The sequence below is a fragment of the Anguilla anguilla genome, chromosome 1 (assembly GCF_013347855.1).
Source record: "Anguilla anguilla isolate fAngAng1 chromosome 1, fAngAng1.pri, whole genome shotgun sequence".
NCBI classification, from domain to species: Eukaryota; Metazoa; Chordata; class Actinopteri; order Anguilliformes; family Anguillidae; genus Anguilla; species Anguilla anguilla.
In genome coordinates this window covers 19,531,630-19,545,379 of record NC_049201.1, presented here as the reverse complement: position 1 = coordinate 19,545,379, position 13,750 = coordinate 19,531,630, and the positions used below count along the sequence as shown (strand labels likewise).

Here is a 13,750-nt window from a genome sequence, read left to right as displayed (position 1 = left end):
GAAGCACCAATAGCCTACTTGTGATATTATTCTGTTCTGTGCAAAAACATGAAGGTCTCAACACATTTAACATGAATGGTTTGTATTGACTCCAAACTAAATTTATGCAATTTATTCATCCATTCATTTTATGGTGGTTGGCAAACAACTTGCATTTACAGCCACCCACTGGTGTGGAGTGTGGACGGGGAAGAATCAATAATACCCTTATTTAACAAAACAAAAACAAAAAAATACTGCCTATCAAACCTAGAATTCTTCCTATCAAACCTGTTAAACTTAAATATTCGAACAGAAATATTAGACGTTTGTCACCTGCTGGTACAGTCAACAGTCTGTTTAAATGTATTTCTGCCCCTACTTCATGCAGATTGGCTCTTAATCTCACCCTCTGCCAGACATATTTAATGCAGCTGCATAGGTTACTGATTCTTGTTCCCACAATAAGAGCATCTCTCATTTACATGTTTATTCATCAGGAAAAGAGTACTGTACAGATCTGCGTGCCCTAACCTTAATCGAGTGATTACATTTCACCCCCTTCCTGATCACCCCTCCAGGTCTAGTATTGCCAACCAAAGGACTGATCCTAAACAAATGGCAACCCTTACGACCCCTGATACATTCTCTTTGCCAACTATGTTAAATTTTACTTTAAATTACTCCTTTAACCTCTGCTTTTTACATTTTTTTGCATCTATCTGTATATGGACTTTAATGCCCTTTTAGGCATTTTATCTGCTTCCTCATTCTGAGAACTCCAATATGAGCAGATATCCGTGCAAAACTAACAACTAGACCTAATCTTTGGATTCTAATTCAAATTGGTCCCAAATTACTTTCTCTTTTACGAGCACCAGACACTCGAGAGCTTGTGGTTGGCTGAATATTTAAAGTATTTCTACGCATCAAGCGCATCTCATCGTTAACGTCATCTTTATGCGCGACCAGGCTTTTTTCCTGTTTTCCTTTTTGGTCCAAGCTTCTTCACATGAGCCGGAAGTGTGGTGTTGATTTATCTATGGAGGTAAGTAGCTCGAAAATTCATTATTGTGTCGCACCATTGCAGTAGTTGATTAAAACGAATACAGAATATATTTCTGCCTATATAAAATAGGACAACATTACTGGGGCTGTTTCGTCTTGATCACGAAAGAAAATAAGTCTGGTTTGCTCTCCTATTTATTTGGTATTCATATATCCTCAGACTGATGTTATCGTAAACAGGGTAGTTAACGAGCACCAGTAAAGTGTCAAACCCATTTGGATATTTCGCAAGGGCTGTTTCTAGACAAATTACCCATCACATTACGTGCATTACCAGTTAGATAGCTAGTAATCTGTGCGGCAACAGATAGCCCGTGGGCATTCTACTTCTGTACATGGCTCTTCGATTCGCAGTTGTGTAAGAAGCTAAACACGACGCGTGTTAATGGTTAGACAAGTGGCCTTTTAATGTCGTGTTTTGTTCTATCAGTGGGAAAAATGTTCTTCCTGAACGAGAGGCCCCATATATTAGCTAATGAATTAAGGCAATGGCACAGCTATCAAATGTAAAGATGTGTCCGTATGCATTGTGTTCAAGATAATGGAAGTAGACTGTAACCAAGGTGAATCAACAATACCCCCATTTGAAGAAGACTGTGTCGAGCTAGGAGACGTGAAGGATATGAGGCTGGAAGCCGAAGCCGTGGTCAACGACGTCCTGTTTGCAGTGGCTGAAATGTTCGTTTCCCAGAAGTTGGATAACGCCTTGGATGTGGCATACATAAACGTGGAGACAAGAGAGGGAAACCGCTATTGCCTAGAGCTCACTGAAGCGGGACTGAGGGTAAGGATTTTTTTTTTCAAAACTGTCACCTATTTAGCCACTGCAGTTTTTACCTGTTTGCCTATAATCAGAGCGTGTGGTTTCTGTCTGCAGGTGGTCGGCTATGCCTTTGACCAGGTGGACGACAGTTTGAGCACACAGTATCATGAGACTGTTTACTCCCTGCTTGACTCTCTCAGTCCGGGCTACAGAGAGGCTTTTGGGAATGCCCTGCTGCAGCGACTGGAGAGGTTGAAACAAAACGGACAGTAGTAGATCAGTCACGCAAATAGAAATAACAATTAGTGAAGCCATGGTTGTTGTTGAAGTGGGCCCTGGCTGTTAACTTGCCACGTGTAATTCAAGAAGCCTTTTCTGATTTCTGAAAGTTATGAAACATGTCAAATCGCTACATTCCTCCTTTGCGTTTAGTTTAACGAGGTTCTCTCTCCCAATCTTTTTGTAAATTTGATTAAAATTTTTTGTAGTGTTAGCCTGCATCCTAAAGTAGACGTGCTTATTTCCATTGCAAACCATTGCAACAAAAAAGGATGGTTCAATGGATACCAGAAAAAAATGACATGTACTTAATCAGAGAAAGACACCTCACAAGCAACAACCTTTCTTTACTTATTGTCTGCTAATTGTAGATTGCACTAAAATCTTGTTTAGGTTTTGAACTGTCTTGTGCCCTCTGCTTAAGTGCTTAGCATCTATCTAGATCACCTTAAACATTTTTACAGTGAAAATAGTGAGCAATTTGTTGGTGAAGATAATGCTATTTAGCATCAAACAGCCAAAGAGAGAGGGTTGGAAGCGCTTTGTAAAAGTAAAATAAGACGTCCCCTAAATATATCCTATGGGTTTACAACTGCCTTAAATATTGACCATGGTCATATTTACATTACTTTGGTCATATTAACATATTTGATCCTTCAATGTGTTTGCTTACATTGCAGTTTATATGAAATTATGTAGTCACATTTATGGAATAAGATTTATGTTTTTAACAAAAAATTAGCAAGCTTGTTTCATTTCTACCATTTCCTTACTAAACATTTTGAACATGCATTATTCCAGCTACAGATGGATGTTTTATCTTAATTGGTATACGTCTGGTAAAACTGGATGCAAATAAGAAAGCTGATGAAATGTGATATATGTGGCGTTTCAAGGACTACTGTAGCCAGTTTTGGCAACTGAGTGATTCTGTACAAAACTAGACTGCTTTTGGCATGATCCTCTAATCTTCTGGAACATTGACACATTTCTCATGTTGAGGCAAATGTTATATTTGTACTGGAAATCATTTTAATATGATTAATATTAAGTAGTTGTTTTTTTGTTGCCATTTTCTTTGCCTACCCAGGCATCCTTTAGAACTGCCTGCCTCGTGTTGGAAAAAGAAAGATTACTTGGTATCATTAAAGCTGTTTGCATGTACCATCATATGAGTTGCCTTTGAGATTTGTTGAGAATACATTTGAACATTAGAAAATTAATATCCAATACATATTAAATTTATCTTGGTATTATACAAACATATATTACAACAGAGTTCACCATGGATTCTCATAATATGAACAGGACATTCAAAATGGTTTTATAGAAGAATGACTGAGGTAGTATTTCATTTAGTAAAACACTTAACAAAATTCATTACAATATTCAAAACCTTTTGGCACATTCTATGAAACTGCAACAATAAGATCTGAGTGGGCGTTCTATAATTTTATATAGGTATTAAGAGGAAATAAATATTTAGGCTGCTGGATTTACACAGTAGCAGCATCTCCCTGTCTATAAGAAACTGTGCTGCTGATTTAAGATTAGTTCAGAAGTACATCTTGTGAAATCTGGAAATAAATCATTCTGCAATTTCTCTGTCAAACTTCACTCTAAATGAATGTATGATGGGCAGTCATTTTGTCCACTGATGGTCAAAATATTACATTTACAGCACACCAATTTTCTACATTCATTTCTCATCCTGGAAACATTTGCCCAAGGAACGTGTTTCAGACATGTCCATTCTTTCTAGGAGCCGGTATGCAAAACACAATACATATCAATGTACACTGAAATATGTTTATCCCCCGCCACCCAGCCTTCTGTCAGTGGAGGGATCCTTGAAATGAGATTAAACTATGCTTTAGTTTCCCCTTAAATAATGAGGAGTTATATTCCAGTGAAATCACTTCAAAGGTTTTTTTTTATTTTTTTAACCAAAATAGTGTTTCTGTTGCATGAAATACTGACCACACCAATTATTCTGAAGGTAAGTGAGCACATGTAAAAATGTTTTTTTTGGTAGAGTATTCCAATAACTTCATTCAACATTAAAACAGTTCTATTGCAACCAATCTTGTGACTCTCACTGCTTGAACATCTTGTTCATCAGTGTGCATGAATGCATGTCATCTGCTCAAATTAAGATTAGAGATAGACATCATTCATTCAGGAAAAAGTATCAGATGTGAGGTGTTCATGTTGGCATCTATACAGAACTTCAGATTTAAAAAAAAGGGCAGCAATGTAAATTTATAATTTTTTTAACAACCAAAACTGATATGGACCACATCCAGTAATATGGCAAAGTTTTCAGACTAAATCTTAATTTGCCATGGTATATGCCAGTAGAGCAGGGCCCCCCCTTTTCATAAAGCAGGATTGCCGAGTTAGCGGAATGACTGCACAGAGCAAAACCTGGAACCCTTCCAAATCGGGAACATGGACTGAAGTAAAAAGAGCCGTTCCAGGTTTTAGTGAGTGCAGTTTTCCCAGCCATCTCTGTAATCCTTTGTGAAATACCCCCAAGGGGTGTCCAATCTTATCCGAAAAGAGCCGATGTTTGTTTTAGCCCAGCACTACATGAGCCCACAACACCAGATTCAACCAAGTAACTAATCATGGTATTCAATCAAGATCTTGAAAAGTAGAATCAGGTGTGTTAGTGCTGGCCACCTCTACAGTAGAGAATAAAGCATAAGCACAGGTGTAAAATCCAGGTTCAGGAATTAGAAGTCAACACCAGTATTTTTGTTTTAATCACCTGGATCTGTTCATCAGCACACCTGAGCCAGGGTGTAGAATTAATTAAATCAGTTGGCCAAGTTCATGTGTAGAAGAAACACATGGCAGGACGTGTTTATACTTTCTGACCCCTGGACTTTCCACCTCTAAGCATAAGTGCATGCCATCTTTGATTTACCATTTTCTTTACTGTCAAAGAGGAGACCTTGTCGCATTTCGGTGACAAGGTCTGCATTAGAGGAAACGCACATGGACAAAAGAAATTTTAATAAGTGATAAGACTCACCTGCAGGTTCCACCTTCAGTTTACTTTTTGAAGTAATCAAGCAAACATTCTTTATTATTATAGTTTATTAAATCTGCAGTTTAAAATAGTTTGCATTAATACTGGAAAGTATTGTACAATGAATGCCCCCAAAATTAATTTACAGTGATTGGCTATGCAGCAATTAAAATAGGCCATTAACAGTTTTATTTAGAAAAATAACACAGTTGAGTTGTATTGCTAACTGAAGAGCAACAGATTTATATATTTTTTTTTTTAAACTTTTGTATTATTGTGATCAGTGATACTCTACTGCAGCAACAGAATTAAAAATTAAGAACACTTCTTTAGTCAGGACAAAGAACATACTCTGGACTACTAAAGGTGCAATCAGGCTCCAATTGCCCCATGATAAACTACAATGTTGTGCTGTTAATCTTAGACTTCCTTTCTAAAAATCAAAACTTCTTCATAGGAAGAAAAAAAAAAAAAAAAAAAAACTAAGTTGCCACACGTCAATGAACAATCGCATGATTGATGAATCAAGGTTTCTGTCCGATTTAACTAGCGACTGAATGAGCACTCAATCATTTGATAGACACATAAAAGCAAAGTTTTTAGCATCGCAAGTCGCAACAAACAGTCCTTACTTCCTCACTTGATCGAGACTGGATGAGGCGTTTTTACATTGAATGGGCTGTCCCGAATGAGAGAACTAACCAATCATAGCCAGTTATTTCTTTTTCAGCATGGACAACTCTGGGATTGACGACGTAAGACTGGCAGCTATTCAAGCCAATTGTTTAATTGCCCAAGTAGTAATTAAAATCAATAGAAAGGCAACAGGTCATTTTCTGACAAGACATCTATGACCTCTGCATAGTATTTCCCTCTTTTAGTGCAGAAAGACAATGTCCCTCAGCTTGTGATTTGGACTGGGAACTTTATGCAGAATAAGTCTTTGCCCAAGTCATCCATCAGTTCCCACTCCACGAGCAGCTTGATCTAAAAAAAATAAATAAATAAAAAATAACGGACAGTTTAGTCAATGTAACAAATGGTAAACTAACCTTTGTGACTATTGATATAAACAGGAAGAGCTGCGCTACTGCACTTTTTAAACAATTACAGGAAGTGAAACAAGACCAAATGATCTCACTTTTGTTCCCGTTCTGATAACAAGCAACTTCAGCTGCACACAAATTATACTTACTGAAGGGTAAGCAGACTTGACTGGCAGCTGATTGACATAGCTGTAGGTTTTCGCTTTCTGAATGGGGCAGACAACCCCTGACGTACAGCCGTCATCATTAGGGATGGAAAAAGGAACCGGAATACCAGCGATCACTCCATGGACCACTGCTTTACTGGTCTGGCTTGCATCATCTACAGCAATTGCACACAAGTATTTGAGGCTTCACAGCAGCACATTCCCTTTGAAAAAATAATGCTACGTAACCCTTTGAATAAACTGGAGATGGTAAACGGCCTTACCGCTGAGGAAAGTCACATTAACGGCGTAGGACTGTCCTCTCTTGAGCTCACAAGGTTGTTTTGGACATGGGCTTACTTCGACCGAGGAGACTTTCGCAACAGCAGACCCTGGCAAGAGGAAACCATGCTTGAAGAATATACCAAAATGCTGTAAATACTTATGAAACACTGCAGCAATAACTATCCAAACTCCAATTGATGCCAAAGCAAACAGGCAGAGTGGCTCATACAAACATTCCATTTCACTTTTCAGAAAGAAACCAGAGTTATATGCGCATCTGGAGTCTTAATTTTAAGACCACTGCAATGAAATAAATCACTTTATAGATTCTCCAATGATGGGACAGGAACAATCCACAAGGCAATAAACCAAGTGGAAAAGATAGGCTGAAAAGCTTATAATCTTTGATTTAGGGAGCAAACTGGACTGCACAAATTAGTTTTGTTTTTTTTAAATAAATGGAGGAAGTGGGTTAATATGGAGGGGGGGGGGGGGATGTGTGAATACAGCCCATGTGACAGAACTTCCTGACCAAAGTGTCAAACCAGGGGTTTTGTTTCATGTGATGTAGCCTCATTTGGTCATTTAACAAGTCTATATGGAGAGGTGCCCCTGGTCTTGCAGATTTGAGAATAAACTCAGGTGACTCGTTAAAGTAAAATTGACTCAACCGCTGAACCACTGTAGCTTTACTTACCACAATCGACATACTTGACGGGCTCGGCATACGTGAGCACGAAGAGGGAGAGGCAGATGGAGACGACACGAATTTCCATTTTATCGGTGAAGCTGGCTTCAAAGAGAAAGGGATATTTTAATAATTCTAGCTAGCAAGCTTTTAAAAACGAAATATTATCGCCGGTCACGTATATACATAACCACCCATGTACGATTTCCACACGTCAATGAACAATCGCATGATTGATGAATCACGGTTTCCGTCCGATTTAACTAGCGACTGAATGAGCAGTCAACAATCATTTGATAGACACATCAAAGCAAAGTTTTTATCCGCTTTAAGTAGTTATTGAATTAGCTCAAATTGATTAAAAAAAAATCCGCAGGTATCAGCTTCCCAACCACAACTTCCATATAAAAAAAACTTGAAACTTATGCAGAATTAATAACATGACTTTAACGTTAGACTACTTGAAAATCCTAAACCCACACCCTTGAATTTAAATAAAGTGCCTCAAAATAGCCCACATACGCGTTTACGGCTTTCCCTAAATAATTAAAAGGCATTTCACCGAACACCAATTAGCAAAACAAAGCTGGAAGTTAAGCGTTTAATTTTCTGTACAGTTTGTACTAACCTGTTCGTTGTATCCTCGCAAGTCCCAACAAACACTCCTTACTTCCTCACTTGATCACGAGACTGGATGAGGCGTTTTTACATTGAATGGGCTGTCCCGAACGAGAGAACTAACCAATCATAGCCATTGTTATTTCTTTTTTAGCATAGACAACTCTGGGATTGACGACATAAGACTGGCAGCTTCTCAAGCCAATTGTTTATTAGCTAGCTCGCTACGTCCTCGGAGTCAAGTTAGTTGCGTAGGGGTCGTCGATGATTGTTATGGAAGATGTCATTAATTCGAGGAGCTATGTTCAATTTAGCAAGAACGTCCCGTTGTCTCGGAAGGTAAATAAAATCGCTATTTGTTGGGATTTCCCAAAATGACCAGACTAAATAGAAGATATTATATGGAAAATGCTTCCATTAGACTAAGCAATTCCTTCTGAAAGTTGACCGATGGTTAAGGTAGCTAACTTAACTAGGATGTAAATACCAGTGTATGTAGGCTTGCTGGGTAGCTAGCAAACATAGTCGAGGCAACCTTGTGATCAACCTTCTTTGCTAGCTTGATATCCATTGTCGTATTGATCATAGTCCAAAGATACTAAAGATACTTGGAGAAAAAGCACCCCAAGATATGAAAGCTAGGTAAAGTAGCGGTTGCTCGCTAGCGTGTCTGACGTAATCAACATTAACCTTACACTGCCTTAGCTTTCTTTTATTTTTCTAGCGTTTTCAAATATTAATTGAGGCATTAAAGCAGTGTCATACATGCATGGCTTTTAACAGAATAAGAATGAATACTTGTAGGAGGAAATCGTTAATGAGTTTAAAGACTATTTTGTTAATGTAGGCCCAAATTTGGCAAAGAAAATTAACCTTCCTACAGATGAAGACAATGATTTCGATTTTGCATTTGACAACATCAATTCAATGTTCCTTGTTGGAGTTTGTGAAAGCGATGTGTTAGAAGTTTAAGAATAAAAAATCCACTGATGGTAATTTTATTGATATGTCACTGCTAAAAGAAGTAATTGACTATGTACTCAAGCCATAGCCTATAGCCTACTTATATATGTAATCAATCCTTTCAAACAGGTATTTTTCCTAATAAAATGAAAATGACTAAGGTGGTGACAAACATATTGCATCAAATTACAGTAGACCTGTGTCTTTGCTACCTCAATTTTCTAAAATACTTGAAAAATTATTTGTAAATAGACTTGATGACTTTATTGAGAAATATGAGTTATTGAGTGACCATCAATATGGGTTTAGGGGTAATCGATCGACATCTTTAGTGGTGATGGATCTTATAGAATATATTGCAACTGCAGTAGAAAAGAAACAAAACACTGTAGGTGTATTTATTGATTTACGTAAAGCATTTGACACAATCGATCATTCCTTACTTCTGCAGAAATTGGAACGCTATGGCATAAGAGGTGTCACACAGCACTGGTTAAGAAGTGATTTAAATAATAGGTTTCAATATGTAAAAATTAATAATACTGAATCATATTTTAGAAGAGTAACCTGTGGTGTTCCACAAGGTTCGGTCTTGGAACCTAAGTCATTTATACTTTATTTAAATGACATTTGTACAGTATCTAATACGTTGAAATTTGTTACTTTTGCTGATGATACAAACTTATTTTATTCAGGGGAGGACATGAAAGAGTTATTGAAAACGGTAGAAAGGGAATTGATAATGTTAAAAAAATGGTTTGATACTAATAAGTTATCACTAAATGAAAATAAAACAAAATATATGGTGTTTGGTGGTTTTAGGGATAATTGTGAAATAAAAATGGATTTAAATGGAGTTGAAATTGAAAGAGTATATGAAACAAAATTCTTGGGAGTGATTATTCTTATTCTGTTAAAAGCCATGCATGTATGAAATTGTAGTGAATGAACTAGCTGGGTATCAGTAATACCTACTGCATATTTTAAGTGGTTAACAGAAATCGGTAACGATGCATGTAGCTTCCACTTAACTCCAATAATGCGTTATACTTTCTTATATTCACAGGGTGTGTTCTCCGATGATGGTGCTTAGTCCAAGCCAATCTGTGTTGGCGCGAGGCACCCAGTATCCGCAGCAGTTTATATCTTCAGAACCTCTGCGCTGGAGCAGCTCCTCGGTTCAAGAGAAGTCAGCGGAAATCAACACATCCCAAGATAAAGTACTGCTCAGTGAATCGTGTGTGAAGGTCGGTACTGTGCATCACACATCCCAGCATACTTTGATGTATCTCGGTATTTGTTTTATAATATTTTTCATTTGTAATATCAGGCCTTTTATAAGTAACTGTCAGTGGTTTAGACAGAATACAATGTATTTAGCACAATACAATGAAATATATTTTATTTCCTGTTATTTTATCTTTCTGCACCTAGTATGATTTTGATCTTGTTGTACAATGAACCTAAGAGGATTTATTTCAGTATTTATTTCAATAACTGCTTGAACTGGATTTTTTAAAAATCCCTTTTTTTTTTTTTACTCCAATCAAAAGTTTCTATATTCTGGGATTATATGATCATCTGACTGGGCCCTAAGCCTTTTCTGAAGATGTACAATGTCACGTTACCTGAAATGTGCTAACAATGGAGCCATTTTGCTGTATGTTACAGTGCGGGTCTGAAATGATTTCATTTAGAGTATGGCGTTATCTAACTTAGAAGGGCCGCGCAAATAATTTGTCTTAACACCTACCTATCTTTTCCCACAAAGTTCTGACAAAGCGAGAAGAATGGATGCATGATAAAATGGGAATTATTATTTGGTATATCCTCAGCATATGTTTGTTTAGCAGAGAGTTGTGGACACCTGATAATCACCAAGACAAGAAACTCAACAGCTTCCATCTCGGCTGCATACTGTACGGTGCATCCTTAACATCTGGGATTGACCTCAACAACTGTGAAGCCAGTGATAGGGGAAATGGTAGCAGACATTGCAGTCAGGCTGGAACCTTCATGACTGGCAATGGTTCTTAAAATTGTACACCAGTTGCTAGTGACACAAGGCCCGCTTGGGCTAAGCTTTCCCCCAGATACCTCAACAGCATCTTCCCGCAGCCTATCACCATCTCTCATAGGCAAAGAGATGATGACAAGGATAATGTGATTTATTAACAGTTCATTGTAGTGCATTTATGACCAGCAAGTCTTGTGTGATGTTGCTTGATTTTGCAGAGGCTGCATGAAATCATGGAGAAAGGAGAGTACCTGAGAATACAGGTGGAAGGTGGAGGCTGCTCTGGGTTCCAGTACAAGTTTTTAGTCGAGAAAGTGATAAGTGAGGATGATAGGTAATTATGCTGTTTTATTTTCTCCTATCATCCCTGCCATATCTGTGCCTAATTTACACTCTTAGAATAACAGAATTTAAATGTAGGAAGGCATCCTTATTGAGATGCTTGTTAAGACCCCAAGTGGGATACTGTGGTTGTATTTTTTGTGTGAAGTACTTGAACTACATTTCAAGATTATATTAAATTGTATGAATGGATAATATGCATTTAAAATGGTCATTTAAATGGATTGTGCTGTTATTTCAGTCATTTGGGTGAATACCAGAGGTGTGTAGAGCTGAGCAATTCAGTAACTACATTCAGGAAAGGTTCACACTAAATATTCTTAGTTAAGATGAGGCTAAAAGACCGGAACATTTTGGCATACTGCCTTCATCAGTGAAATGGTGATGTAATGTTGATGGTAGGCTTATATTATAGCAACTACCAATCAGAGCCTCTATTTGAAGGTGGGCTAAACAGAAGTGCATAAATAGATAATGTGTACATTTAGAATAGTGTAAATAACCTGGATAAGGGTATTTGCTTAAGAAAAAGTAGGTGTTAAATCTTGTGAATGGCTATTTATGGTAATTTACATTCATCCATAATATTAAATGCAGATGATAGGAGAATTTCCCAGCGCTTTAGTTATTGTTATATATCCAGTTGTTTTGTACTGCTCTACTATTCCCCCTTACACCCCTCCATTTTCCTACCTGGTGTAGTGTAGCCTTGGTGTAGTATAGCCTTAGTGTAGTGTAGCTGATGGTTGGGGAAATGAGCTTGTAACTGAGAGGCTGTACATTCATTTCCCTGGTAGGGCACTGCCATTGTACCCCTAAGCAAGGTACTCACTATTTAACTTCAGCAAAATATCCAGCTGTAGAAATGGGTGGTATATAAATTGCGTTAAGTCAGTCTGGTAAATGCTTGGAATGTAATATAATATACACTTTTTGTACCCTCTGTTTGTCCCTCCCAGGGTGTTTGAGCAGGATGGCGTTGGAGTCATTGTGGATCAGGATAGTTTGGAGTTTGTGAAAGGGTCCACACTGGACTACACCGCGGAGCTAATCCGCTCCTCCTTTCACGTTGTCCGCAACCCCCAGGCTGAACATGGCTGCTCCTGCGGCACCTCTTTCTCCATCAAGGTGTGAGGGTTTTGGGCTTCTCTTCCCCTACTCTGTCAACGACCTGTCTGCGTTCATCAGTAGAACTTTTCAAGATATGCACTTATACAGAGGTCTAGGACATAGGTCATACTCTGTGTGAAACTTGAATATGCTATATTGTAACATTTCTACCCAAAGATATTGTGATTAAGCATACCAGACCTGGGTTCAACTAATGGTCATAAGTTGTTTTCCTTGTGAAGTGGCTGCTGGTTTCTAAGGAATTCGTCAATTTCAAGTGATAATGGCCTGAATAGCATATCATTTAATCTTCTGTCCAAGCAGTAACTTCAGTAACAATTAAGGCCTAAAAATCTGGTTCAACATTCAAGGATGGGAGATTAAAGTAAGTATAACTCCATATACTGACATTGATCCAGTCTCTATTCAAAGAAATATAAATTTAATGTTAACCACTGGATGCCTGTACACATTTTTTGTAATACTGCAATTTCAGTGGACTGTTACTGTTCTCATATAAAATGACAGGTGACACGTTTGACTCTACTGATGGTATGATTGTGCAATATTGTGCAAGGATGTAAATAGACTGTATTGCTTTTCTCAAAGTAAATAAAAATATTGAAAGGAGTGGTAACCTGCCTGCTTACTCATCGGAAATGTAACGGCACTGTTGATTGAGCTGTACATTTGAAAGGAACAAATGTACCACATTCACCACAATAAAGCATGTAAATAATCAGTAAAACTACAGAAAAGATCAATACAAAGAATTTACAAAATTTATTTTATTAATACTGGACCTGTAATATTCAGAAAATAATTTTATTGTAATCCTGGGAAGGATGACCTAGCTTGAACATGTGCCGTGCCACTCCTTACCGTGCGGTATCACCCTAAACAAGGTAGTTTCACTCAAAATGAAGATTTTCTTTCATATTGTTTTTTTCCTCCTTTTTTCCTTGTCCACAGACCTTGGTTTTTTTCTTAATTTGAAAAGGAAATGGAATTAAATCTGTCAAATATATGTTAAAACTGAAAATAAATGTATGCTTTTAACCTAAGTATTACAAAAGTATGGTCTACCAGAAGGTCATGTCTTTCACTGCTTACAATCAGACACTGTGTTTTGTGCAATCCTAGATTTGTTCCTTTCCCTCATGTATTTGTAACAACGTACCTTTTGTGAGGTCATTTTGACAAAATGACCGTTTATCATAAAATGTTTCTTGCATTTCTTGCTGTGAGATGTTATTAAATGTAATTTGTGCTATTTGTGAATATGAGCTGTCTTTTACTCTTTTCCCTGCATCTGGGTGGGTCTATGTTTGGAGCCGTCACCCCAAAATGTCCGTCGCCAGCTGTTACACATGGTGTATCTGTAATGGTATGGGCAGCCATCTCACGGG

General features: G+C 37.7%; 3 protein-coding genes across 4 annotated transcripts; 2 read left to right on the top strand and 1 right to left on the bottom strand.

The window, feature by feature from the left end:
* The first annotated feature begins 907 nt into the window (after positions 1-907).
* gskip (gsk3b interacting protein) lies at positions 908-3,259 on the top strand. The gene is made up of 3 exons (XM_035385901.1): positions 908-1,027; positions 1,586-1,831; positions 1,925-3,259. Exons 1-3 carry the CDS (start codon positions 992-994, stop codon positions 2,081-2,083), a joined length of 441 nt encoding a protein of 146 aa, XP_035241792.1. The 5' UTR covers positions 908-991; the 3' UTR covers positions 2,084-3,259.
* A 1,917-nt stretch (positions 3,260-5,176) lies between these two features.
* LOC118206685 (NPC intracellular cholesterol transporter 2-like) lies at positions 5,177-8,051 on the bottom strand. 2 transcript variants are annotated; one of them, XM_035379668.1, is made up of 5 exons: positions 7,920-8,051; positions 7,301-7,392; positions 6,603-6,710; positions 6,322-6,494; positions 5,177-6,113 (listed from the first exon to the last, which is right to left on the bottom strand). In XM_035379668.1, the coding sequence occupies exons 2-5, from the start codon at positions 7,377-7,379 to the stop codon at positions 6,027-6,029; spliced, it is 447 nt and encodes a 148-aa protein (XP_035235559.1). In that variant the 5' UTR covers positions 7,380-7,392; positions 7,920-8,051; the 3' UTR covers positions 5,177-6,026. The 2 variants fall into 2 exon arrangements, with proteins under 2 accessions (XP_035235559.1, XP_035235550.1); XM_035379659.1 differs by having other exon boundaries at positions 7,301-7,396; positions 7,920-8,049.
* A 48-nt stretch (positions 8,052-8,099) lies between these two features.
* isca2 (iron-sulfur cluster assembly 2) lies at positions 8,100-13,622 on the top strand. The gene is made up of 4 exons (XM_035379645.1): positions 8,100-8,248; positions 9,939-10,119; positions 11,108-11,223; positions 12,191-13,622. Exons 1-4 carry the CDS (start codon positions 8,190-8,192, stop codon positions 12,363-12,365), a joined length of 531 nt encoding a protein of 176 aa, XP_035235536.1. The 5' UTR covers positions 8,100-8,189; the 3' UTR covers positions 12,366-13,622.
* The last annotated feature ends 128 nt before the right edge of the window (positions 13,623-13,750 follow it).

Coding starts and splice junctions, on each gene's coding strand:
- gskip (XM_035385901.1), top strand. CDS start 992: ATGAGCCGGAAGTGTGGTGTTGATTTATCTATGGAG. Junction 1,028..1,585: donor GTGTTGATTTATCTATGGAG/GTAAGTAGCTCG, acceptor ATTGTGTTCAAG/ATAATGGAAGTAGACTGTAA. Junction 1,832..1,924: donor TCACTGAAGCGGGACTGAGG/GTAAGGATTTTT, acceptor TTCTGTCTGCAG/GTGGTCGGCTATGCCTTTGA.
- LOC118206685 (XM_035379668.1), bottom strand. CDS start 7,379: ATGGAAATTCGTGTCGTCTCCATCTGCCTCTCCCTCTTCGTGCTCACG. Junction 6,711..7,300: donor CGTCAAGTATGTCGATTGTG/GTAAGTAAAGCT, acceptor TCCTCTTGCCAG/GGTCTGCTGTTGCGAAAGTC. Junction 6,114..6,321: donor TCAAGTCTGCTTACCCTTCA/GTAAGTATAATT, acceptor TATTTTTTTTAG/ATCAAGCTGCTCGTGGAGTG.
- isca2 (XM_035379645.1), top strand. CDS start 8,190: ATGTCATTAATTCGAGGAGCTATGTTCAATTTAGCAAGAACGTCCCGT. Junction 8,249..9,938: donor ACGTCCCGTTGTCTCGGAAG/GTAAATAAAATC, acceptor TTATATTCACAG/GGTGTGTTCTCCGATGATGG. Junction 11,224..12,190: donor GTGATAAGTGAGGATGATAG/GTAATTATGCTG, acceptor TGTCCCTCCCAG/GGTGTTTGAGCAGGATGGCG.